This window comes from Trachemys scripta, chromosome 7 (genome assembly GCF_013100865.1).
Source record: "Trachemys scripta elegans isolate TJP31775 chromosome 7, CAS_Tse_1.0, whole genome shotgun sequence".
Lineage (NCBI taxonomy): Eukaryota > Metazoa > Chordata > Testudines > Emydidae > Trachemys > Trachemys scripta.
Genome location: NC_048304.1, coordinates 104,576,753 through 104,604,449, shown reverse-complemented (window position 1 = coordinate 104,604,449; position 27,697 = coordinate 104,576,753). Strand labels below are relative to the sequence as shown.

Genomic DNA, 27,697 nt, shown 5'->3' with positions numbered 1-27,697 from the left:
GGAAGTGCCAGCACGTTGGTTACAGATCAATCGGGCTTTGGACTTGCCTCCATGGGGAAATTATTCCAGAATAGCCATTCCACTGAAGTGTCTTTTTTGGGTTTTAGCCTAATTCACATTGGTAGTAGATAGAGTTTAATCAGTGCTGGCCCACAACATTTTGGCACTGGGGCGGGGAGCTCAAATGATGCCCTCATGCCCCCTTACTTGGGCCAAAACTTTGAAAGGTCTCAATTCTGCCTTCTTCCTGTTCTACTCCTCTCATGGTACTGCTCTACTACCTATCCCAATAAAGGAGACCTAACAACTTTACGTTGCCATCCCCTGCTCTATTGAGATGGTTGCAAGGCCAACCAGCCTCTCCTGTGTCATTGTGGAGCACAGATGTATTTTTATTAACTTCAGCTTGGAGAAGCTGCGTTCTCCACTGGCAACTGTTACAGGAAGTGTTAGAAGTATGCGCAGAGCAACAAAAGCATTTGGAAAGGGGGTGGGCATCTTATTTGTGCACATATATTCCAGAACAGCCTTTGGACTTGATCCTGCTAAAATGTATCTTGAAAGGGCTTTCAGTTTATCACCTAAATCATTCACATCGATATCACACATGTCATCATTTGTCAACACTGTCTCTAGTACCCTGCATTGCTGGTGTAGGTTGTCTTCAGGTATAGTGAGGAGTTTTGGAATATTATACAACATCCCAAATATACTGCTGTGTTCCTTGAGCTGCATGAAATGTTCAACTGACTGAATTGCACAATCTAGCAGCTGGTTAAAGAATTCAACTTTGAATTGTTGTTTGGGGTCTCCTATGGGATTATCCTGTGCCTCGTAATCAAAATGTCGTCTTCTTCAGTGACCCTTGTATTCTTGAATGGGTGGAAAAATAGCTTCAGTGTGAAGTTCCTCTGCAAATGTCTGTGCACTCTTCCGAATGTTTTGAAATCCCTCATCTGACCGGTAAGACTGTAGGTATGACTTTGCTTTGTCCAGTTGTTCCATTGCTCCAGATATATCAATGTCAACACCTTGGTGTCTCTTGCTTACAACATTTATTTCAAACAGTATGTCATGCCACAACACTAAGCCACACAGAAATTTGAAGTTATGTATGTTTCTGGTGATTCCATTTCCCTCTGCCACTGTTCTCCCACAAACCGTTCCTGTCATAGCATTATCCTCCATAATGGCAACTATGGCATCATCTATCTTCGCAATTTGGTGTTTGATAGGCTTTATTGCCTCCACTCGACTTTCCCATCATGTGGCACTCGTTGGTTTCAGTGTCAGAGATGATGTTGCTTCAGAATTTGCCATCAATGTGTTGATGCAGAGAAAAATGCATAGATGCTTTGAATTACATTTAAAAAATTCAGCAGCCTCACTAGAAGCTGATTCTGCATCACTGACCACCAAGTTCAATGAATGAGAACTGCATGGGACAAAAAAAGCTCGAGGGTTTAACTCTGTGATCCGTGTCTGCACTCCTCTGTTTTTTCCTTTCATGTTGGCACCATTATCGTAGCCCTGACCTCCCATGTCAGCTATCGCAATTCCCGTATCTTCCAGCTTTTTAAGAAGCACATTTGTCATACCAGCTCCTGTAGTATCATCAATGTCAATAAATTCTAGAAAATGCTTTCTGACAGTCACCACTGCAGGGACATTTTCACTAGGTTCTGTTGTTGTTCCAAAACGCACCATTAAAGCCATTTGTTTCATATGGCTGATGTCAGGTGTGCAGTCCAGAATAGTATCTTGCTGACTTTAGATCTGCCACAATCTTGTGTTTGACTTTTGTTGCCAGTAACTGTGTGATCTCATTTTGAATTGTTTTTCCAGGGTAGTGGTGTGTGTACATTTCTCGGGTGGTGACTCTTCTTAGATGCTCCCGGAGTACAGCATCAAACTCAGCCATCAGCTCCACAATTTTAAGGACGTTTCCATTGTTTGGCACATACAACTGATCTGAAGTGCCATGCAGTGCTAGGTTTTGGGTAGCAAGCATTCTCACAATGGCAATGAGCCTTTTCAGAACATTTTGCCAGTAAAGAGACTCTGATGCAATCTTCTCTTGATGCTGATCAGCTAGTGTGGCCTTTAACCTTAGTCTCATCTCAAGCTCTTTCCATCTATGGAATGTTCTCTGGTGATTTGCTGCCTTTTCATGGCATGCCAGATTTCTATCCAGATTTTTCCAGTCCTTTGTTCCTATAGAACCCAATGTGGCTGGAACATTAGACTGGAAGAGTTTGCACCAAAAACATTATGCAGCATTCTGGGTTTTTGAGTACAGAAGCCATGGCCTCTCCACTTTGTCACCATGGGAGATTTCACGCCAGTAATGTGTTGGATGGAAACTTCTATTTTCATTGTCTTTGGGGAACATGAAGTTTTTCACTTGCTGTGGCCCATGCAGTACAAGGAAGTCCCTCAGGCTACTGCTCAAGTGGGTTCACAGTCCTGGATCATCTAGACTTAATGAACTAAACTCAGCAGCAGCAGTTTCTTGCACCTCCACCACACTCTTCTCTGATCTACAATTTTCTTCAGGAATGTGCATGGTTACATCCATTTGAGATAGAGATATGGATGGTGCACTAGCTACCAGGTCATCTACACTCTGACTAACTGGAAGATCAGACATCTCCTCACCACTCACATCCTCACTGGGGACGGAAGGCTCACCTTGAACATTTGTGACTATGTATCACAGGAGAGCTCCTTCCTTCTTAGATAGAAAAGCTTCCTTTGCTTTCTTTTTCTGAATGCTTCCCTAGAGGGACATTTTCTTCTTTCACTCATGACTGCTGTTCTGTGCCAGCTATAGTACACTCAGTTGAAGGGGACAAATAAGCAGGCTGGTAGCAGGGCCTGAGTGAGGGAAGATATCTGCGTCTTAAGGGCCTAAGTGGCTCCTACTATTTCAGTTGACTGCCTATTTTCCTCAAGTGGGTTCAGGGAAGTAGTAGGAAACAGGAAGCTCCCTGAGAAGCTGGTGTTAATCAGTCCAGGCTCTCAAGTGTGCTAGAGAGGTACATAAGAAGCGCCTCCTCCTCTCTCTCTCCCTGCAGCTCCTGCTGCTTTGTTATTCCCTGTCACCTTTTCTCCTGCCTGCCTGTTATGTCTCTTGTGCCCCCTTCCTCTAGCACAGCACTCCACCATCTCTGTGCAGCTAGAGCAGAGAAAATAAATATGCACCAGCAGCAGACACAATTTTATACACTCTGGGTCCCAGGGGTGCCCCCCCCAGGCTGGAACCTGAGGCACCTGCCTCAGTTCGCCTCACAGTAAGGTCAGCCCTGAGCTTAATGGGAAAATTTGAAATTCACACCCGATCTCATTCTGGAATATCTTCCACATGGCGACACACCCTTTATCTGCTGGTAGCTACACTGGTTAATCATGGTATTAGCAGGGTGCAATGAAGTAGAGGGACAAAGGAAAAATGGGGAAGGGCATAGTATGGTAATTATGGCAGTTGGGAAAACAGAATGGAGAAGAGGAGGAAAACAAGGAGAGCAAGAGGGGGCACAGGAAAAAGGTGAGACTGGCAGTAGAGGCAGAGGTAGATGATTGGCAGAGGGAGTTAGGAGGAGGTGACAAAGAATGGGTAGGAAAACAGTGATGTGATAGGAGAGAGAGACAAGAAGAAGAAATCACCTAACTGGGAGAAAATGATATAAGAAAACAGTGGCCCTCAGAAGGAGAGAAATGAGTGTTTGAGAGAAGAGAAAACAAGAAAAGCTGCATCTTTACAGTTGTGTTTCATTTCTAAGTGTATCACAGGGAATACAAATTGACACAAGCCATGTCAATTTATGGAATGAACATGGAAATTAGTTGTGACCCTTGAGCTCCTGGCAACTTGCTAATATGGACCTCAGTACCACAAAGGTGGTGCTTCACTGCTCAAGCTCTCTCTGCTAATAAGGCCCTTTTCCTGACCCTGTTTTTTTTCCCCTACAGAGCCTCAGCTAAACGTGTTTACGGATAGATTTCTTTCTCCAATTTTATATCAGTAACCTAGAGTCGAGTTCAGCATGTCATGTTTTCATCGGTATTTGGGGAAAGGGCTGTTTTCAATAATGGCACTAGCTCTTGTTACAGCTTTGCTTAGGAGAAAGACAGTGTATTTCTTATATAGTAGGCAGCTATAAACAATGCATATCAACTTTAATTTGCTCCTTTGGTCTATTCTGACCTGCTTATGGAAAAGGTTTCTAATCTAAAATGCACTGTGAGAAAGAGGGGTCTTTATTAATCTAGTGAAGAAGGTGCTTCAATGGATTCTGTATCAGGGAGCTGACTATAAAGCCAGTTTGAGATGACTGCGGCAGAACATGCAGACAGTAAATACAGGTCTGGCTCCTTACCAACTATGTCCCATAGCAGGGGTTCTCAAACTAGGAGTCATGACCCCTCAAGGGGTTGTGAGCTGTCAGCCTCCACCCCCAAACCCCGCTTTGCTGCCTGCATTTATAATAGAGTTAAATATTTAAAAATGTGTTTTTAATTTATAAGGGGGATCGCACTCAGAGTCTTGCTGTGTGAAAGGGGTCACCAATACAAAAGTTTGAGAACCACTGTCATACAGTAAGGATATTCTGTAACAAGTTGATTTAGATGAGAATGTGGTGTGGCATAACAGCAGTAGCATGCAACTGATTACAGAATAACCAAGGAAAACATGAATGAAGACCTAATTATGGACTGGATTCACTAGGTGCTATAACTTTATGCTGATTTACATCAGCTGAAGATCTGACTTATGGATAATCAAACTGTTTCATGAAGATGTCTATACAAAAGAAAATTTTATATTGGTCATAGACTTTTAAATATTACACTTGGCAAACAGTTAGAAGAGGAGGTTATTGACCAGTAACTGGAGGTTCTTTGAGAGGTGTGGTCCCTGTTTGTATTCCAAACACTGGTACACAGGCGTGCCATGTGCCCGAGTTGGAAGGTTTTTCAGCAGCAGTGTCTGTTGACCCCCCACAGCCTCCTGATGTCACCACATGCTCTGTGTGAGGTTATAGGAGGCAATGTGGGGCGACACACCCTCAGTCTCCCTCTTACCCCAACGTAAGATTCTCCGCAGCATAGGGGACGGTGGGCAGGTACTGGAATACAAATAGGGACCACACATCGTGAAGAACCTCCAGTTACTGGTAACAGGTTTCAGAGTGGTAGCCATGTTAGTCTATCAGCAAAAAGAATGAGGAGTACTTGTGGCACCTTAGAGGCTAACATTTATTTGGGCATAAATTTGTTAGTCTCTAAGGTGCCACAAGTGTTAGCTTATTTCTTCACTTTCCCACTTCCCTGCTCGTTCTCGCCTCCGGGACCACTTTCCCCCTGATCTGGTAAGATCCTGGGTAGTAAGTTTAGCCTGCAGTCTCTGGATCTGTTGCTCTATAGCTGTCTGCTTGTCCCTGACTACCCCCACCCCCCAAAGCCACGACCTCTACCTCTACTTCCTCCCCTCCAGGCTGACCCACCCCTTTCCACGTTGTACTGATCCCCTGCAGTAATAACATGGACCGGCTCTCCCCCCTGATGCATCTGCCTCCACACATCTGCCTGTTCCAGAAACTGGGGTAGCTGATTGGGAGCAAGTTCAGGGTGCTGCAACCTTAAATGCCCCACGAACTGAGGATTGCTCAGCTCCAACCATTTCTCCAGCATTTCCACACCAGTACCATGCTCCACACCCTCACCAGGTGCCCCTGTCTGGGGTATCACCCATTGACCATCCAGGGGATTCACCCAGCACCGTGCCCATGCCTGTATGCGATTAAGTGTATCCTGCCCTGCTTCCCCAGGGATTCGCTTCATCTTATTCAACCCCGCAGTATGAGAGTACACTCCAAACAACTGTTTTGCCAACTGTCCGGGGATTAGAAATGGGTGTGTCAGTCCTGCCACATCGATTCCTAAGGTGCCCCGTCCCAAAAGACTATGCCATATGATCACCTGGTCTTCACAAATTAGACCCGCCATCTCCCTGGCCACCTCCACTAACTACAGCACAAACTGATCCCAATCCTCCCAGGCTACCTTTCCCAAACGTCCTAGTACTGCCTCCTGGTCCTTCAGGGACAAGGGGCAGATTTCTACCTGTTCTACTACTTGTGGGGCATGGTCCCCCCCCCACCCTGCAACCGGGGCCACTATTCCTACCAGGTAGCCTCTCTCGCAGGGGCTGTAACTGTGGATTGCTGGCTTATAACGTCCACTGGCAGTGGTGGGTATGGTGTTTTTTCAGGGTAGGGTGGTGGAGATGTCTCCTTCAGCTCCATTAGTGGGGGCGGATGGTTTGGGGTCCCCAAGTCCATTGCTCCCATGTTTACATTGATACAATTCCTCCTCTAAGTCTCCTGCTCTCCCCAGAAGTTCATCCCTCTCTCTCCAGATTGCCTCACAAGACTCTTCTGTCCGTGCAGCATCCCGTGCCTTCAAATCTGCTACCTCTACTGCTAACCTGGATTTTTCTGTTAAAATCCATTGCTGATCCACAATCCCCTCCAAATCCTTAATGTGTTGGAGGAGATCGGCTTCCCTTTTTACCAAGTATGCCATCCCAGCACACAAACCTTGTAATACCATTACCTTTTCCCTACACTCCTTTCCCTTGGGGTCTCCCAAAACCTCCCCCATCTCCTTCTCAATCTCATCCCAGGTGGACCCCTGCACCTGGTATGGGCCCTGATTCTTCCTTATCCATTTGTTCAAAAAAAAATCTGTTACTCCAGCTTGCCAGAACCCGCAACTACCATCACGAGAGTTCGCCATACCCCCTCCAAGCAGCTGCGCGGACTGTTGGAAGGGGGACTTAGAGGCTGCCACTCACCTGCATCTGAGTCAATGGCACCAAGATGTTAGAAAGCTTATTTCTTCACTTTCCCACTTCCCTGGTCCTTCTCTCATGAACGGAGAGCAACAATACCCGAAGTCCAAAGGTGCAAACAATTCAATGTTTATTGGTGTGAACTTCCAGCAAGCTTAAATCCAAGTTCCTTTTTCCTTATTTTCGAATCCCAACTTACTTCCTGTTTGCCCCTAATTTATATAGTAATATTCACAGCTATACCTTAACCAATCATTCTACTGATATTTACCTAACCAATCCTAACATATTGTAACATGATTAGCTAACCAATTATATCCCACCACCTTAATTAGTTTACACCCAGCAAAATTAATTATACAGCAGACAGAAACAATCACAGAACCAGACAAAGACCATGCAAATAAACATACAAAACAATACAGAAGTGAGGATTTCACAACTACATCCATAAAGACATAAGGGTTTCCCAGCTGTGTCTATTAAGAAGTGAATTCTTACCAGACAGAAAACTATCAAACTAAATTTCTCTTTACATCTTCTAGGCTCTTCCCTTTTTCTGGAGGTAATAGATCGGATCACCTTTCTAACAGCCCCAGATTGCCTTATTTCAGTATGACTAAACAGGGCCTCAGACTGTCACAGTGAGACAAGGCCCTTATACAGATTCTTTCTTTTATACCTCTATAACTAGCTTAATAATAATCATATAACTAAATTCTTTAAGTCTAGGCCTTTACAGACAGGCTTGAATATCTATATCCTAACAACAAGTACTCCTCGTTCTTTTTGCAGTTACTGGTAAGTAACCACCTCCTGTTCTTTGAGTGATGGTACCTCTATGTATTTCAAATGCGGGTGAGTATGGCGTAATGATCAGTTTGGAGGTGGGTGCGAGGACATAATGGGGAAAGCCTGCTGTAAGACAATGTGTCTTATACTGACTTCTGTAGATGCCCACTGGTCGATGGCATAGTGCGCTGTGAAAGTGTGGACAGAGTGCTATGTTGCCGCACGGCAGCTCTTGTGCCAAGGGACATCTGCCAGGGAGACGCAAATAGTCGCATGTGCCCGTGTGGAGTGTGCCGTGATTCTGCCAGATGGCATTGCTTTGGAGTGTGCATAGCATTCTGTAATGCACTTAGAGATCCTGTTGGATATGTGCTGCGAGGAGAGGGCTTGCCCTCTCAACCATTCCACTGTGCCTACAAAGAGGTGTGACAGACGCGAGTCCTATCCAAGTAGAAGGCCAGTGCCCTGCAGATGTCCAGGGAGTGCAGTGTCCTGTCCACGGGAGTGGCATGCTGTTTAGGATGGAAGATTGGGAGATAGATGGACTGGTTGAGCTAAAACTCGGAGATGAACTTTGGGAGGAACTTAGAATGAAGGCGCAAGGAGACTTTCTCTTTATGGAAAACTGTATATTGCGGGGGGTGGGGGAAAGAAAGCAGGTCAGCCAACATGGCTACTAGTTTGCTGACCCACCAGGTGGAGGACTTTCATGAATAAATGGGCATTTGCATGTGGTCAGGAGTTCGAATGGAGGCCGGGTGAGGGCAGACAACATGAGGTTGAGATGCCAGAAGGGAGTGGCAGTAAGGACTGTCGGGAAGCAGTTTGTTAGGCCCCTCAGAAACCAGGTACCAGTAAGATGGGTAAACATATTGACTGGCCGTCTGTAGCAGTGTGACGAGACACCCCTGCGGCGCCTCCTGCTGGTTGTCCAGGGAATTAGCTCACCAGCTGTCAGAGTGCCCTCTGCTGGTCGCCATCCTACTTGCTGCTGGCCCCGTGTCCCTCCCGTAAAAGCAAGTCATCACAGGCAAGGGAGGTTCTGGACCTGCTGCCTTCCCAGTACCCTTTTAGGCCTTACTATCAGGCCACAGCCTGGGAGGTCACCAGGCCTGAGCTCCCTAGCTCAGTTTGCCCCTTTCCCAGCACTGCTCCCTCCTCAGTACCCTTAGCTTTCAGGCAGGAAGGACCAACTCCTCTAGCTCCTGGCTGATGGCCCTTTATAGGGCCAGCTGTGGCCTAATTGGGGCGTGGCCCAGTTGTGGCTGCTTCCCCAATCAGCCGTCCTCAGCCACAGCCCTCTTCAGGGCTGCTTTTAACCCCTTCTATTTTAGGAGCGGGGTAGCCACCCTGCTACACCATCCATGGGAGGGAAGGAGGGAGGAAGGTGGTGAGTGCTACGAGGTGGACGTGGATTGAGCTGAGCATGAGGCCTGAGTCCTTGAGCTCCAGGAGATAGTCTAGGATGATGGGTACAGAGACAGTGGAGGGTGGGGGCACGCTGATGGTGCGCCCAGGAGGTGAAGTGCTTCAATTTTGTGGCATAGCATGCCCTCATAGACTCCCACCTACTGTGTGTAAGAATACGGCGCAGGCCTGGCCACCGCTTCCCGCAGCCCACATTGGCCTGGAGGAGTGAACCAGTGGGAGCTGCAATTGGCCGAACCTGCGGATGCGTCAGGTAAACAAACCACCCGGCCCTCCAGAGGGCTTACCCTGGTGGGTCGCGCGCCAAAAGTTGCTGATCCCTGCATTAGCCCATCCAAAAATCAGACCATCAGTTGGAGTGGGCCCAGGTTGGCAAACTCTACTGTGGTCCTGTGAGAGAAGGTCCAGCCTGTTGGGGAGCTTGATCAGTGGGTGGGCTGACAGTTGAGTAGCTTGGGAAATCAGAACTGTCAAAGCCAGCACAGGGCTATCAGGATGACCCTTGCCTGATCTTGGCAGGTCCTGCGGAGAGACTGGGGGAAGAGAGTACAGAAGGTTGCCATGCCATAGAAGAAGGAGGGCACCACCCTTGGAGTCCTGACCCCTGGTCCTCACTGGAGAATTAGAGGGGGGAATTTGCAAAGAGATCCCAGAGGTGGGTGCCCCAGGCCTGGCAGATGGTGCAGCACATGGGGTCATGGAGCTCCCACTCGTGGTTGAGGTACCAAGCTCTGCTTAGTGCGTCCACCAGGGAGTTCTGTGTCCTCAGGAGGTACGCCACATGGGGCACAATGTTGTGGCAGAGACAACAGTTCCAGAGGTGGATGGCCTCCATGCAAAGTGACTGGAATCTAGTGCCACCCTGTCTGTTTTTGTATGTCATGGCGGTGGTGTTGTCTGAGAAGACCTAAGTGTGTCGGTTGCAGAGAAGAGGCAGGTGGACCGCATGCAGCTCCAGCGTGTTGATGTGCATGCGTGCTTCCCTGGAAGTCCACCTTCCCTGTGCATTGCGGCCCCCCAACTATGCACCGCACCCTGCCAGGGAGGTGTCCATGGTGAGAGTGGCGAGAGGGGTGCCTCCGAGCACCTTGGTAGGATCGGTCCACCAGGTGAGTGATGCACGGACCCAGCGGGGAATGGTCAAGGTTGACCCCAGGTGGGCTTAATGGGGCCTGTAGACAGAGAGGAGCCACAGTTGTAGGCTGCACATATGGAGACACGTATATGGCGTCACATAGGTGTAGGCCACCATGTGATTGAGGAGGCAAAGACAACGGTACACCATTGTGCATCGGTTGCAGTGCAGGGACTTCATGAGGGCCAGAAGGGTGGCGAAGCAGTATGTTGGAAGGCAGTCTAGGCAGGCTCCGAGGAAGTGGATTGTCTGCATTGGGACGAGCACGGATTTCTCCATGTTGAAACAGATGCCCAGTGGGGCAAGAAGCAAGCAGAGCGCTGCGACCACTGTCATCACCTCGGCAAAGGACAGAGACATCAAAAGCCAGTAACCAGATAGGGGAGTCCAAAGTGCCCCCCCTCGGCAGAGGTGAGCTGCTATGACTGCAAAGACATTGGTGAAGATCCTGAGGGCTGTGGCGATGCCAAATGGAAGGACGCTGAATTGATAGTGGTTGTCGCCCACACAGAAGCAGAGGAACTCGTGGTGGGCCAAGTGGATGTTAATATGGAAATATACGTCTTTCACGTTGAGGACTGCGAACCATGCCCTCTGGGAGAGGGAGGGAATGATGGAAGTGAGTGTCACCATACGGAACTTGCTCTTTCTGATGAAAGTATTGAGTAAGCAAAGATTGAGGATAGGGCGAAGGCCATCATCCTTCTTTGGGATGAGAAAGTACAGGGAGTAGAAGCCCGTGCCAATGAAGGTGATGGGCACAGGTTCGATAGTATCCTTCCTGAGGAGAATGCCCGCCTTGTGTTGAAGGAGGATGTCGTGGACAGAGCTCCGTGGAGAGAACCCGGGAAAGTGGGGGCCCGGTGAGGTGGGAAGGTGAGAAACTCTATCAAATAGCCATGTTGCATGATCTCCACTACCCGTCGATCCATGGTCATCTTGCCCCAGTGGTGGGTAAATATGGCAAGATGGCCCGCAAAGGTGGCACGGGGGCTGCAGGCAATGAAGTGGGGGGTTCAGAGGTCTCGACTATCGCGCCAATATCGGGCCTTTTGCTGGTGGCGAGGTGTGGTTGTGGAGGTGGCCGATGGCAGTGGGTGCTTAGAGCAGGGCCGCTTGCGGGCCAGCTCCTGGTATTTAGTGTAGGTAGGTTGGTATGGCGGGTATGGGCTCTGCTGGAACTCCAGCTTAGATTGTTGGCAGCAGAGGTGTAGATCCCAAAGGATTGAAGGGCCGCTTGAGAGTCCTTAAATGAATGCAAGGCCTCGTCAGTCTTTGTGGAGAACAGCTGTTCCTTGTCAAAAGGGAGGTCTGGGATGGTGGACTGGACCAACCTGGGAAAGCTGGACAACTGGAGACACACTTCACATCGCATCGCTACCCCTGTGGCCAGGAAGCGGGAGGACATGTCCATCGCATCCACCACGGCCTGGAGGCTTACTTTGGCCATCATGCAGCCCTCATCCAGCAGGGCTTGGAACCACTGGTGCTTGTCATGCGGGATGTCCTCCAAGAACTCCATCAGCTCGGTATAATTGTTGAAAGCACACTTCATTAGCAGAGCTTGATAGTTAGAATGCGGAATTGAAAGGCCGCAGAGGAGTAGAGTTTGCAACCCATGAGGTCTAGGCATTTTGCCACCTTATCCAGGGGGGTGGAAGAGGAGGAGTGCTGGTGTGCCCGTTCCATGGCCATGTGGGGATGGGAAAACAGAAAGTCAGCCTCCTTAGCTGGCACAAAGTATCTGCCTTCCGACTTATTGGGTGTGGGGACGCAGGATGCCAACATGTGCCACACTGCTCATGCAGGTTGTAGAATGGCATTGTGAATGGGCAGAGCTACAAGCATCAGACCTGCGCCTGGAGAATGTCCATTGGCTAGTCTGGTTGGTCTTGGACCTTTTCAAGGGGCACACCCACTCCAGGGCCACCCGAAGTAGCAGATCCTGGTAATGGTGGTGATCGTCAGGAGGGAAGAGGGTCGGTGGGATAAGGGCCTTGTCCAGAGAGGAGGAGGCTGCCATCAGTACTGCTGGTGTTGGATCAAGCGCTGGGTCCTCCTCCTGGTCCAAGACTATGGGAGCTAGCAGAGGGGCTGAGGGCTGGTATTAGGCCACCGATGGTGGGTACGGGCGGCAGTAAGGATCCCACATGGTCCAGTGGTGCCACAAGGCTGGGTTGTGATGGCACTGTGGGCTCCACGGGTACAGGTACCATCCAGGCAGGCCTGGAGCATAGGGGGCCAGAAAGGGTGGGCAAGCCTGGGAGTCCGCACTATGCTGGGAGACCAGGGAGAAGGACGGCTTTTCTGCTGAGAAGCCCTCTGAGTCTGAAGAAGTCTCCGGCAGTTGCGAAGCCATTGGTGCGGGTGGTACCGCGACTGGCAGGGGCAGGTTGCAGCTGAGGAGAAGCAGCTCATCCGCTGGTGAAGGTGGCTGGGGGGCCAAAAGAAGCAGTGAGGGTGGGTACAGCAGCTTCAGGTGGGACGTGGGGATCAGCAGATCCATCCAGCCCAGTGTCCTGGGCACATCCCGCTGTCTGCTGCTCTGAGGAGGGGTATGCAGAGCAGAACCCGGAGAGTCCTGCCACGGCTGCGTGGCACACGCTGGCAGGCTGTTGGGATCTTTGGTCCTTGTGGGAACCAGCAATTCCAGCGGCTCTTGCTTCTGCTTTGCCTTGCCCCCTGCCTTAGGGGATGGGCCTGAGGGGTCGTCACACGAAGTCTAACCCAGACGAACCTGGCTTGGGGAGGAAACATGGTGCGGACAGCGGTCCATGATGCAGACCTGCTGCAGTGTTCACGAGAGCGCTTGGGACTCTCCTTCTTAGGTCTTGGTGGTGCCAATGGAATCGGGTGTGAAGCTGAAGGTGGGACGCTCACCGCCAGTGATGGGCGATGCACTGTCAGCATCTCCGGTCAGGGATTGGACTCCACATGAGGTCAGCGCACTTCCGCCATGAGGAACTTGTGGAGGTGCTGAAGTTGAGTGTCACAGGTCCTTGACAGGAAGGACTTGCAGATATTAATCCCATTTCACAAATGAGGAAACTGAGGTACAGAGTGGCTTAGTGTCTTGTCCAAAGTCGTACAAAAAACAAACCTGGAAAATCTCTTTTGCTATGTCTTCATTGCAGAGTTAAATCAGGATCTTACTCAGGTGTTGCCCTTGTTCCCTTTCTGTTCGCATACAAAACTTTCTATCATTCAAGTTTGGTGGTGCTTCAGCCTGAGCTAACTGGCTTATCTGGGGCTGCAGGCTAAAACTCAAGTGAAGCTTTCACCTGGGCTAGTAACCTGGCCACTTTGCAGTGAGGACAAAGGCTAAATCACTCGAGTGCTAATACTTTTCCAGTGCCCTCCCACAACTCCTTGTGTATCAGCGCAGAAGGACAGAAAAATTCTTCCACAATTCACCAGGAAAGAATCAGAGTGGTTCAGTTAACTGCAGCACAAAGAACTATCAAAGGATATGTCCTGAGAAGTCCTAACACTATATATAGGTGAGTACAGCACCAGGGAGCACACAGTAATTCATCTAGAGATTTGCAGTGTGGCTGCACACATGCAGGCTAGGCTAACCTGGATGGTGATCATGCGAATTAACTCTGCAGCAAAGAGGTACCTTTGATTCTCAATCTTGCACTTCAGCCACATGACCATCTCCTCTCACATGAGTAATGGTAAAAAGGATCTTTACTTATAGGAAGGAGCAGCAATAATAGTGGTCACCTGGCCAACATTCCCTTGTTTAAAGTCCCTTTCATCAACACATGTAACCAAGAAAGGGAAACCAGTTACAACACAGAGGATAACTCCACTGCAAATTTTAGTGTTGACATGTATGCTAAACTGGAAAATACCCTTGATGTTTACCCAGTTACAGAAAGGTTCCATGATAAAGTTCCTACCTGTACTATATATTGCAACCATGTACTAACTTGGTCTTTTAATTGGCTGAAGTACAAGGAATAGTTAAGGCCAAATCCTCATTCAGAATAGTCAGAACACTTCCATTTACTTAACTGGAGCTACACCACTTTACACAAGCTCAGGAGCTAAGCCATAATGACGGCTGTCTGGCTATCCACTCTTTACACTATCAATCAAACAGGAAATGCTGTGGGAGAACCCATATATGAAAAATGATTTAAAACATTTTATTCTGATTTATTATATGCTGTTATTCATGCTGCAGTCTGTAGCCTGACATCACTATCTGTAAATATAAGAAAGAAAGAAAATGTAGATTTACCTGAGCAAGCCTAAGAGATGGGTTAGCTGGCAGTGGTCGTGCAGGTACAGTTTGAGGACAGGGTAGCTGGTGAAGGGGTGGTAGGACTCGCTTGGGTGTTTTTGACCGCTGTAAATCAGATGTCTTTACAGAGTTACTGATGTTAGTAGTCTGATATGGTAGCAATCTTCTCGGACCATCTCTCTATAGAGCCATAAAATAATAAAATTGGTAGTTTTAAAAAATCCCAATGAATATTATGGATACAAACAATATTGTTTGAAACACTGTAATCTTCCTTGTTCTGCACTTGCTTTGCCCTTCTTTCCCTCCCTGCTTTACTGTACCCCTAAACTCCTTTTCTGTAGCCAGAGAACAAGCAATTAACAACTTCCAGAAGCCTATTCAAACACTAATCCTTGGCTGTTCAGAAGGTAGTGCTTCTGTCTGAGATGGCTGGCTGTATCCCAGAGACTAACTGTATTTCCTTTCAACATTTGAGTCTCCATCTGTTTGGAACTTGGAAGCCAAAGTGCATTTTGGACCCACTTTTTCTGCTCTTGTTTAACTAGTTCATCGTTTTATATAATTTTAATACTTAATGATAATAAGTGTCATAATTACTTCAAACATACAGGAAATGTATATCAAATTCTAATAATGATACTTTGACTGTTTAAGAACCCACCTGATGTATGTTTAAATTTTGTGGCTTTATGACTAGATTTTTACTGAGAGTTGTGGTATGAACATGATTAGGCTCAAATGAACTGGAAGGCCTTGCTGGACTCACAGACCTGCAATACAAGTATACACTTATTGAATGCAACTTTGTTCTTACAGCTTTACTTTTTTCACAGTATCGTTCTCAGAATAACACTTTGAAAGGGCTTTCTTATTTTTGCTCTCTATGGAAAACAAGGAAATGTAAAAATTATCTAAAAATCTTGCAAGAATAAAAATAAATATTGATTTTTTTGAAGCCACTAGTCTGTTAAATTAGCTCTTGCAATCTGTGGAAATGCAGTTTTATAGCACCCAAGAGACTGTTCTAATGAGTCTAGCATTTAAGTAGTAATGACCTCAAATACGGAAGTTTTAGCTCACTTGACTGAGTTTAGATAAAAGGCCAAGCCAGATAATGAAAATATTTCAAGCAACCCAAAATCAAGGCAAAGTTTCCTTTACTTTTTAATTGCTTATCACAGAAAGCATAATAAAAAGGCATATAGTCAAACCCCATTTTATTTACTGACGTCAGTGAAGTTGAAGTGAAGAAAGAACACTTCTGAAAAACTCATATTAATTAAAGAATGAATCCACTTTTAGTAAATGTCTCATATACGCACCACAAGTACAGTCAGTTTCTATTGAAGTTTATTAAAATGAGTGGGTAGTTAAGAAAAATTATCATACCTTAGTTTCTCTATTGTTGTCTTTTTATTTGTAAATAGCAGTCTAATCAAAGTCTTCCTTTTGAGATACAGGATTAAACCAGCAACAATAAGGCACAGAATGGTTACGAGTATTCCTATGGTTAAACTTCTATTATCTGAAATAAAACACATTTTTTGACTTGTGATGGAGTCAGTTATGATGAAATCTGTCTGATCTCAAGCGTGGAATATTGCTGGCTAGGCCTGCTTTCTAGCAACATACAAAATGCAATTAGTAAATAATACATTAGGGAATTAATAAGGTAGTATTTCTGCTATGATTATGCTTGAACTTAATTCTCATATCATTTGTTTCTGTCAACTCCAAAAACAAAATGGTTAAATACAAGCTGATAGACTCATTCCTCAACTGTATAAATATCCAAAGCAGAAAACTGGAAAAAAATACAGAGGGGTGCACTAAAAGAGGGAAGAAGCAATTAAATATCAACTCTTAGTGATACAAATACTAAAAACTTTGATAGTTTATTGGTTAGCTTCAATTTGAGATACTACACAAAACTCAACAGCTGATAGCAAAATGGTTGTGTCTCGGTTTACCAAAGTTTTCTCCACTGGAAATGGATATTAGTGAAAGTGTAAAAATCAGTTGTCTTATGGTGGAAAAACTTAATGTTTGCCATTTAAGGGTCAAATTAAGTAACAAGACCACTCATGGTTGTATTTATTGAAGACACTACAGAATGGCAATTTCATGACCAGGTTTCACTGTATTCCACTGGCCCATGTCACAGTGTTATTTGGATTGCATTACTCTGGATTTTACGGTCCAAATGTCAGCCTTTTACATTACAGGTTGGTAACTGCTGTGACAATGGTTATGCTCCTTGAGCTCAGTAACAACAGATGGAATGGAATAATGGGTGGCCTTTGCTCTAAATACAGTAATATGCAGTAATGAATAATGCTGGCAGCTTCTGCTCTTCCAAAACCAGAAAATAATCTAATCAAAGATTCCATCCAACCCAATCCAGAGCAAACCCTGCCAGGAGTGCTCTCGCTCTCTCTCTCTCTCTCGCTCTCTCTCTCTCTTTTATACCAACAGGGAGCTCCAGCTCAAGGCTCTCTGCTAACTGCAGCTGTGGCAGTATGGCAGGGGGAGCGGGAAGGTCTCAAGCCCTTAGGGCTTTATACGTCAAAGCCAACATCTTAATCTCAATTTGGAAATCAAGGAGCAAGCAATGTGAGAATATGGTATCATGTGCTTGTGATGAGACACCATTTAACATGCAGGCTGCTGCCTTCTACACTGCCTTAGGTTTCCAGAATGATTTAAAGTGCAGTTTTGTGCAAAGCACATTGCAATAGTCTAATCTAAAGGTAACAAAGACATGAATTAATCATGCCCGCAAGGTTTGCACCTAACCCCCCCCCCACAAAAAAAAAAAAAAACAGTTACAATCTTGTGGTCAGGAAAAAATGGAAAAAAACTCTGGTAGACAGGTCTGCTATATGATCATCTACCAGCAGCTGGAGATGCAATAATACTCCAGAACTACAAACTCTAACAATATATGGAATTTCTCACCCTCAGTAAAAGGTATAGTTATAATGCTTACAATGGCAACCTATCAGCATTATCTCAGTCTTATCCTGATTGAATTTCAGCCAGCTAGATCTTCAATATACCCTAACCTCAACTAGACATTGGCCAATGCAATTGACAGTATTGATTGCGTTGACTGACAGCGACATAGAGCACTTTAGCTCAGAGTAACAGTAATAAATCTCTTTCCAGTACTAAAAGCTAAATAAAATTAGTAAACCGAGTATAGGCAATTACATTTAATTTATCTTTACATAACGATTCTGTTAAATATTTAGTGCTGCTATTTAATAAAGCTATAGTGTGCTGAGTACACGGATTTAGTAAAAGTCAGCTGGGTAAAATCAGTTACTAAAGACAAATCAGGCCACATGTCACATTTAACTAAGGTAAATGACTGTGTGTCTTTTATTGAGCGAATCCTTCTACAGTTTGATTAACAGATGTGCAAACTATTCAGATCATAATCCAAACCTTGTATCAACTGCTCATATTTAAAGCACAAGTGTCAGGAAGGAAAATTAGCTCCCCTAGCAATTTCTATATTTGTTCATTCCCAATACTACTGAACATAGCATGGTCATTGAAAATAGATGGCAAAAGTATCATGATATATAAAACTGCAGAAAACTATTTTAAAAGTAACATTAAAGAGCTTCCTTCCAAAGAAGAGAACTGAATTATTGAAGACACCCCGTATTTGCCTTCTCCCCAGTTACCGCTATGTAGTGCAGCACATTCTACGATATGTACAGTCAGATTTTGTAGTTCCCTGCACTACTTAGCCATAGCAAGGTGAGTTAAAGAAGGACTTGTGTTAGAGCAAACCTGGAAAAATGAGACTATTTACACGTTAATAACTGTACTTGCTCACTTCTTGAGCTCAGTTTCTTTGCTATTTTGTTGGATGTTTAGTGTTTGAATAAGCTCTTTCTCCCTCAGAACCCAGAATCTTCTTTCTGCTATGCCCTGCAGTGAAATCATAATGTCATGTTGTTGCCATGGAAATGATTGTGAGGTCACTAGTTCAGCATTACAATTCACTGCAGGATCCAGTATGTAGAGAATACAATCCAATTTACTTTTGAATAGCATTATTCATATGAAAAGAGCTCAGATTACTTCCCAGGAAATCATAGGCCACATATGCAAATGTGAGTAGACTAGGGGCCTAATTCTCCTGTCACTGATATAAATTAGAACTCCATTGAAATCACTAAAGTTATGGTATGCTGAAATATAAATATAGGAGTGCACAGTAGATGGTTACAGTGGTCCTTCTAGCTTTATACTCTGTGAATTACGAGACTGATTTTCAATAGTGTATTTGTACTGTTTGTGCATGCAAAGCCACGCCCACAATTGTCTAAGGATTATCAAGGATTATTAACACGTATCGAAAAAATCTGTCTCTGGCTAGAGGAGAAATAGGATGCACTGGCCAGTAGGGAAATTGAAGGCACAGGGTAAAGGAAATATATACATCTTTCCATTATCATCAAATTTGAGAAGAACTTTTAAATATATGTGAAAGTTAAAAGCATTTATGTTTAATTGTGACATATTCCGAAGTTTTCCCCACTACAAAAGCCCGTTCTTAAAGTTCCCATATCACAGTTGCTTATTTTTCTGGATTTGTCATATTCTGAGGTTCCGATTTTTAAAAGTGCGTGCATGCATGCAAATCAGTTAATAGCATGCATGAATGTCTGGCCATCTGATTGCACAAATTCCCGATTTGCACTTGTAACGACAGTAATTTCAGGCTTACATTAGGCACACAGTTGTGGGCGTGGCTTTGCATGCACAAACAGTACAAATACACTATTGAAATTCACAGAGTATAAAGCTAGAAGGACCACTGTAGCCATCTAGTCTGCCCCCCTATATAACATAGGCTGTAGAACTTCCTTGAATTAATTTCTTTTTGAACTAGAGCATATCTTTCAGAAAAAACATCCAATCTTGTTTTAAAAAATTGCTAGTGATAGAAAATCCACCATGATCCTTACTAAATTGTTCCAGTGGTTAATTACCCTCACTGTCAAAAATCTGCACTTTATCTGTAGTCTGAATTTGTCTAGTTTAAACCTCCAGCCTTTAGATCTTGTTATATCCTTGGTCTGCTAGATTGAAAAGCACATTGTCAATTTTTTGTTCCTCACATAGGTATTTACAAACTGTGACCAAGTCATCTGTTAACCTTCTCTTTGTTAAATAGATTGAGCTCCTTGAGTCCATCACTGTAAGACATGTTTTCCAATCCACTAATCATTCTTGTGGATCTGTTCTTAACCCTCTCCAATTTATCATCAACATCCTTCTTGAATTGTAGACCCCAGAACCGGACACAGTATTCCAACAGCGGTTACATCAGTGCCATATATTGAGGTACTATCCTTAATACTACTCGAGATTCCTTGTTTATGCATCCAAGGATTGCGTTAGCCCTTTTGGTCAAAGGGTTGCACTAGCAGCACATGTAGAGCTGATTATCTGCCATGACCTCCAAGTTTATTTCCAGGTCAGAGTCCCCAATTCTGTAAGTATTCTTTGTTTATATTTGACCATATTAAAATACACATGGTTTGGAAGTGATCCAGTTTGTTCTGTATCAGTGATCTGTCACCTTCATTACTTACCACTCCCACAGTCTTTGTGTCATAAGTGAATATTAAGTTTTCTTTCAGGTCACACCAAGAAACAATCCCTGAAACCCACTAGAAACACACCTGGTCAATGATGATTCCCTGTTTGCAATTACATTTTCAGACCTCTTTGTTAGCCAATTTTTAATCCATTTATTGTTTGTGATGATAATTCTGTATTCTAGTTTTTTAATCAAAATGTTGTGTGGTATCAAGTCAAATGCCTTACAAATGTCTAAGTAAATTACATCAACACTGTTACTTTTAACACGCCAAACTTGTAATGTCATATGGAAAAGATATCAAGTTAGTCTGAGAAGATTTATTTTCCATAAACCCATGCTGATGCTGATACAGTGATGCTGTAGTCAATGGAGGATGCTTTGGAGTTTGAGGTATCTCAAGGTAGATCAGAAACACTGTGTCTATCTCTTATATGATAATATGATATAGAGACTCAATAAATACATGGGAACTGTTACAGGGTACCCTATAAGCCCTTACAGCAGTTGAAAAGTTAAGTTACTGTACTTGCTCATGTCCACACACTGAGTTAGGGTTAAAACTTGAGTTCCTGGTTCATAATCTTGTGCTCACACCAATATAACATCGCCCCACATCCCAGAACTACCTAACTGGATAGTGTACTTTTAAAAACAAACAAAATCTCTGGGTTGTTGTGTTCTTAATTATGCAACTACATTGCTACAATCAACTGGCAGTGTTTTTGGCTTCATTAAATTTTAATTAGTGCCAATTCATTTGGACTAGCTTGCCCAATTTATTGACAGTTTTGCAGTCTCAGTACATATTTTCAATAAAACCCATTTGGATTTTCACTTTCTACCACGGAATGGCAGGAAAGCACCAGCTATTACTAACCTGCTTGTCTGGTTGGTCCACTGTCCAGGCTGCCGCCAAACCCTGGCTTGTCACAATGGGGAGGGGCCCAGTCAGCTTCGCAGTGACAATTTTTTTTATTGTTACAGACCTTCAAAATAAAATGACAACAAATGAAGTAATATGAAAAGTTATTCCAGGCAGCTTGGATTGAATCTTATCAGACTATAGGAGCTTTCACTCAGGCAGTGGTAGATGCATGGGGATTAAAGCTCATGTCACAACAAGGACACATCCAAATCAGCCTGCTGCCACAACCTCGATTAAACACAATTACTTATACATTTTTCAAAATGTGTATAGCTTAATAGCAACGTGGAACCTAAATCACCATTCACATATTGCAGGTGATAACTTGAACTGTAAGTGCCATCTAGTACCTCTATTGGAACTATAAACCTTTCTCACAACTCCTGTTCCTTCTCCCTTGAAAGGAACAAGATTCCTCTCACCTTCCTAATGCCCCAACAATGCCGGAGCAGCTTGCTTCTCTGTCCAATCCTAACCTACCTGTGCTGGACTGCCTACTGATTCTGCCACTTCTCAGGCCTCAGCAATAAGGGTGACCAACATTCCCAGCCAAAGGGAGGAGACAGGGAACTGGAAGCAGGACAGAGTTTGATCACACTGGATATGCAGGTTGAAAGAAGAGGGATCTTGACAGATGAGAAGGATGGTGCAAGGTGGACACCTCTGAAGAGACCTGACCTGCCCCAGGTTCCTGTGACTAAAACTTTTCTCCTTGAAACTAGATTTGCATGACCTGAAAATATATATACACCTCTACCCCAATATAACGCTGTCCTCAGGAGCCAAAAAATCTTACCGCATTATAGGTGAAACCGCGTTATATCGAACTTGCTTTGATCCGCCGGAGCACACAGCCCTGCCGCCCCCCGGAGCACTGCTTTACTGCGTTATATCCGAATTCGTCTTATATCGGGGTAGAGGTGTATATATATATATATACTAGTGTCCCACAGTGGTGCTCTATTTGCTTAGCCTATAGTTAGGCAGAGATAGAAGCACATGGCTCACTCAGGGAGTGCTCCCTGCAGCATGAGGGAGCACCAAGGAACGGACCCAATAAGTAGGGTTACCATATTTTAATTTAAAAAAAGGAGGACACTCCACGGGGCCCCGGTCCCCCCTCAACTCCGCCCCTTCCCTGCCCAACTCCGCCCCAGCCCCGCCCCAACTCTGACTCTTCCCTGCCCCCACCCCTTCCCCAAAGTCCCCGCCCCAACTCTGCCCCCTCCCCTGAATGCTCCGCCCCCCCTGCTCCTCCCCCTCCCCTGCTTCCCGCAAATCAAATGTTCGCGGGAAGCCTGAAACAGGGAGGCAGCAGGTAAGCTGGGGCTGAGGCTGGAGCGGGGGCTGGGCCTGGGGTGGGGCGCAGCGCGGCCCACTCCGGCCCCCTGGACCGAGCGGCTCCCTCCGGCGGCCGGCCGGCCCAGGCCAAGAGGCTCTGGCCCCGGCATCTCCCGCTCGGCTCGGCTTGAACCCTGGGGCACAGGCCCTGGTTCCGGCCGAGCAGCTCCGGCCTGCCCTGGCCCAGCTCGGCTCGGGCCCCGGTTCTGGCCAAGCAGCCACGGCCCGGCCACGGCCCCCGGCCGAGCACCGCTGGTCCCAGTGGCCCCGGCCCCCAGCCGAGCACCGCCGGCCCCAGCGGTTCCGGCCCAGACCCAAGCCCCACGACCTCTCCCTCCCTATTTTCCCGGACATGTCCAGCTTTTTGGGATTTCCTCCCGGACAGGGATTTGAGGCCCAAAAAGCCAGACATGTCTGGGAAAATCCGGACATATGGTAACCCTACCAATAGGGTAATAACAACCTGTTTCCGTTGCACAAGGGAGAATGAGCTAATGGGATCCCTGTGCTTTATTCTTGGGAGAGATACTAAAAAGAAAAAAAAAGAAACCTTCAGCTCTCCAACGAAGGGCTAGCCCTTCAGTTCTCGCCCAGGGGAAGACCCTCTCCTCCCATCCAAATGAGGTGCTGCCAGGATTTTAAGCAGCGGCTAATGATGCACCTTTTGCCATTATGGTATGATTGAACGAGATAAACATTGTGCTGCATAGGGCTCAGCAAGGCAGAGTTACACTTTATCACTCTCACACTCGCATTTATGGCAAGGTGCCAAGGAGGTCCTTAGTGCTACTGACATTGATCATCACTGCTCTGCAGAACCTTTGCCATGGGAAAACTTGACAACAGATTGATCAGTAGAATCCTGTTCAAGACAATCTAGTTAGGTTAAATAATCTCTCAAGATGCTTTTTCTGAGGAAGCCAATTTGCATGTTTTCAGTAAGGCCGTATTTTGGGGAGTCTGCATAGTTCAATAAAAATAATCATTTACTCAGCCTTTGCTTCCTCTCACAGTACTTTCAAAGAAAATATTCCAGAGTCATATAAAACATTACATTTGATTTGTTTTCCACATACAGAAGGACAGTTAAAAATATCATTTATGCTACACTTATTTATTAATTAAAGCTCTACAAGGATTACCATCTCCAACTCTGCAAGTTCTTGTTTTGCTTCTTAGAAGTCACTATGTGTTCTCCATAACACTGATGTACACATGCCAATCTGTAAATCGATGTTTATTTCCGCACACTGACAAAACCCAGTTACTTACCTTTCGTAACTTGTTCTTTGAGATGTGTTGCTCATGTCCATTAGATTCTAGGTGTGTGCGTGCCCACGTGCATAGTCGTCAGAGATTTTTGCCTTAGCGGTATCCATACAGTCGGCAGTGGTGCCCTCTGGAATGTCGCGCTCATGCGTCGGTATATTAGGTGCTACAGGCCCTACGCCCCCTCAGTTCCTTCTTGTCTGCAACTCCGACTCAGGGGTAGGAGGGCGAGTAATGGAACGGACATGAGCAACACATCTTGAAGAATAACAGTTATGAAAACCAAGTAACCATTTTTTCTTCTTCGAGTGTTTGCCCATGTAGATTCCATTCTAGGTGACTCACAAGCAGTATCCATGGAGGCGGGCATGGAGTTCACAGTTGTACGGCTTGCAACACTGCTCTACCATAGACAGCATCATCTCAGATCTGCTGGGTAAGTGCATAAGGAGACATGAAAGTATTAATAGATGACCAGGTAGCGGCCCTGCAGATATCTTGAATCGGCACTTGGGCCAGGAAGGCCACCAATGAGGCTTGCACCCTTGTTGTCTAGGTGGTTACAATTGCTGTGGAGGCACTTTAGCCAGATCATAGCAAAAACAGATGCAGGAGGTGATCCATGATGAATTCTTCTAGGCGGACACTGGAAGACCTTTCATCCCGTCCGCCACCGTGACAAACAAGTGCGTTGACTTACGGAACGGCTTGGTCCTGTCGATGTAAAAGCCTATGCTCGCCTGACGTCCAGAGAGTGTAATTTACGTGCCTCATCTGACTTATGAGGCTTTAGAAAGAAGACAGGTAAGTATATGTCCTGGGTTGCATGAAACTGTGAAACAACCTTAGGCAGGAAAAATGGGTGTGGTCGCAGCTGGACCGTGTCCTTGTAAAATGGAATTAGACCTTCCAGGAGAGTAAAAGAAGGGAGCAGGAAGCCAAAGGCTCAAAAGGGGGACCCATGAGCCGCGTCAACATGAGATTCAGGTCCCGAGGAGGGACACGGTCATGAACACGTGGATAGAGTTGCTCCAGACCTTTCAAAAACCTGATTGTCATGTTGTTAGCAAAGACCGACCTGCCCTGGAATGGAGGGTGGAAGGCTGAAATAGTGCCAAGTGGACCTTAATTGAGGAAAGAAACAGGCCATGGAGCTTGAGATGCAGAGGTAGTCCAATATCGACCACAGCAAAGCCTGCTCGAGCCGGATACTCTGATCAGGGCCAGATTAACTCTCCAAGGGGCCAGGGCTATTAGATTTTGTGGGGCCCCTGTATACAAGTCTTTTTCCTAATTTAAAACAAAACGATCACAATTATGGCATTAACTCTATACTAATCTTGCCTTTTAATTAACATAAAACTGTTCTGTAGTTCCATTTCAGTCTGAAAACATGTAAAATATAGTTAAATTAATTCAAAATGGCCTACTTCTTACCTTAGAACAGATGTTATATTAGTTTCTTTCTGGGAGGGAGTTTGGGTGCAGGAAGGGGCTCCAGGCTGGGGCAGAGTGTTGGGGTGCAGGAGAGGGTGAGGGGTGCGGGATCTGGGAGGGAGTTTGGTGCAGGAGGGGATTTGGCTCGAATGTCCATGCAGCCTCGCATCTGTCTGCTCGGAGAAGAGACCGCTCCCATCGAACGGGAGGTCCTGGATGGAGGACTGCACCTCCTGGGACAGACCTGCGGATTGAAGCCAGGAACTGCACCTCATTACCATGGCGGAGGCGCCGACCCTGGCTGCCGAATCGGCCGTGTCCCAGGCCATCTGGAGGGAGGTCCTTACCACTGTGGTACCCTCCTCCAAGATGGTGGTGAACTCTTGGGCCAAGTCCTGGGGTAGCGAGTCTTTAAACTTTTTGAGGGAGTCCCACAGGTTAAAATTTTGTATCTCCCCAATAAAGCTTGGTGGTTTGACACCCTAAACTGAAGGCTGGACCTCAAATAAACTTTCAAAAGCACATTGAATAAAGTGTCAGGCTGCTCTGCCATTTCTTCTACCTCCAGGCCCAAGTTCGAAGCCACCCTTCTGAGCAAGGCTTGGTGCTCCTTAAAGTCATCAGGAGGTCTGGCGCTTGAGGGCCCTGCTACTGCCTTGTCTGGTGACAAGGATGAGGATTAGACCACCTGGGGAGGGCCTGGGACATTGTCTCCTGTGGGGAAAGATTCTTTTGGAGTGGGCACCCACTCCTCTACTGCAGTATCAGATTATGCTCTGCGCATTGAGCCCGGTGCCATCGGTGCTGTGGGTTGCTTCTCCGAGGCAGCAAGGGAGGAGTAATGCGAGAAGGGCATTGGCATAACTGGCATGCCCCCCGCGTTCCAATATGGCCACTGTGCCTGCCACCGGCCCTGCTACCAGGTCGGCACCGTGAAAGCCGAGATGGTCTCGGGCACCTACAAGGGCTGCTGCTGTCATGGTGAGGGGCTGAAGTCCTGTTCTGATCTGGATGAGTCCCCTTCCGGTGACCAGCGTGGGGTCATAAAAGCATGCGTCTGGCAGCTGACCGTAGCCGTGGAAGTGTGATGCCTCGAATTGAAGGACTGGTGCCTCTCCAAAGACCAGTACTGGAGGCAGGGAAATCAGTGCCATGCCAATGACTGGTCCCATATCTGAGGGGAATGATGCACCGATGGAGATCTATGCCGAGGGATAGGCTGGCAGGAGGATGATCTGTGTTGGATGTACGGAGACCACATCTCACCATAGGCACATCAATGGTGACCGCAAGCGCAGTGCTGGTGACCTAGGCTGTCTGACAGGAGACCTAGGTTGTAGAGTCAGGGATCCTAGCCACGGAGATGGGGAACACTGCATCTGCTCTGGAGACCAACAGCGTTTGGCTGCCCGCTGAGGAGGTCTCATGGCTGACTTACCCCTTTGGGAAACCTTAGCCGGATCCAACACCATGCACTGCACTGGCAGCGCTGGGAGAGCTCTCTGATCCCTGGCCATCGGGAGGGCCTCAGACATCAATGGCCCTACCAAGTGGCTGGGTGCCCTACCGTTCCTGGGAGTCGGTGGTGGATCCCTAGCGGGGACTGGGGCGTCCATCCAGAGAGGTACCCCTTTGTGGCTCTGGAGTGGGCGGGTGGCCTGAACTGGGTCCTTTGCCCAACATCCCTTGACCCTTCTTGCTCGTTGCCGGGGAGTCTCGTTTCTTCAGACGCTTCTTGGCCACCGGCGAAAGGGAGCAGGACCGGGTGGACCTCAGTGTTGGCGGTGCACCAAGGCCGAGGTGCTGGGCGTAGAGTCAGAGCGGGAAGGCGCTGATGCCGGGCAAAGAGCAGCCTCCATGAGGAAGGCCCTTAGACGAATGTTGCGCTGCTTTCGAGTTCGAGGATGAAAGTTCTTGCAAATGCGACACTTGTCCTTCACGTGTGACAGCTAACTAACAGGAATAGGCCTATTGCAGGCAGAACAAGGCTTAAAACCCAGGGATCGGGGCATACCCAACCCTGGGGCTAAATCCCCACTGGGACTCTAACTTACTAAGTAACATTACTTAACACTTACCTACTGTAAACAAACAACATACAAAGTTAACAACAATGAGAGTTAGAGAGAACCGCTATCCACTTGCAAGGCAAGGGGAAGGTTCTCCGACCAACCATCATGGGCGGTAAGAAGGAACTGAGAGGGCATAGGGCTGGCAATGCCTAATATACTGACGCATGAGCACAGCACTCCAGAGGGCGCCACTGCTGACCCTACAGATACTGCTAAGGCAAAAATCTCTGACAACTGTGCACGTGGGTGCGCACTCACCTAGAATGGAATCGACATGAGCAAGCACTTGAAGTTATGTTATCATTGATTCTGCAAATCTTCTCAAAACAAAAGCTATAATATTATCTATTAATTATAAAAAGGGATTTTTAGTTCCTATAGTTCTTGAAGCATGATTTCTGTTGGCACAGGCTTTCACGGAAACAAATGAACCAATCGTGCATCACATCAAGATTAAAATGATGTAGTTTGACATAATTAACACCTTTATGAAAAATAAATTGTGTTTAAAAACATTTAGGTGCTCTTTATTGCTAAAAAGTTTTGTGAACTGAA

The 27,697-nt window shown here is 46.3% G+C and overlaps 1 protein-coding gene across 1 annotated transcript in view; it reads right to left on the bottom strand.

Annotated features, from left to right (window-relative positions):
* Nucleotides 1-27,697, bottom strand: part of ADAM12 (ADAM metallopeptidase domain 12) — a 308,866-nt gene that overhangs the window by 11,721 nt on the left and 269,448 nt on the right. The window contains exons 13-16 of the mRNA XM_034775646.1: nt 20,976-21,084; nt 15,859-15,994; nt 15,131-15,239; nt 14,464-14,646 (exon numbers count right to left, since the gene is read on the bottom strand). Coding sequence (XP_034631537.1) covers nt 14,464-14,646; nt 15,131-15,239; nt 15,859-15,994; nt 20,976-21,084 — 537 coding nt within the window. The remainder of the gene's footprint in view (nt 1-14,463; nt 14,647-15,130; nt 15,240-15,858; nt 15,995-20,975; nt 21,085-27,697) is intronic.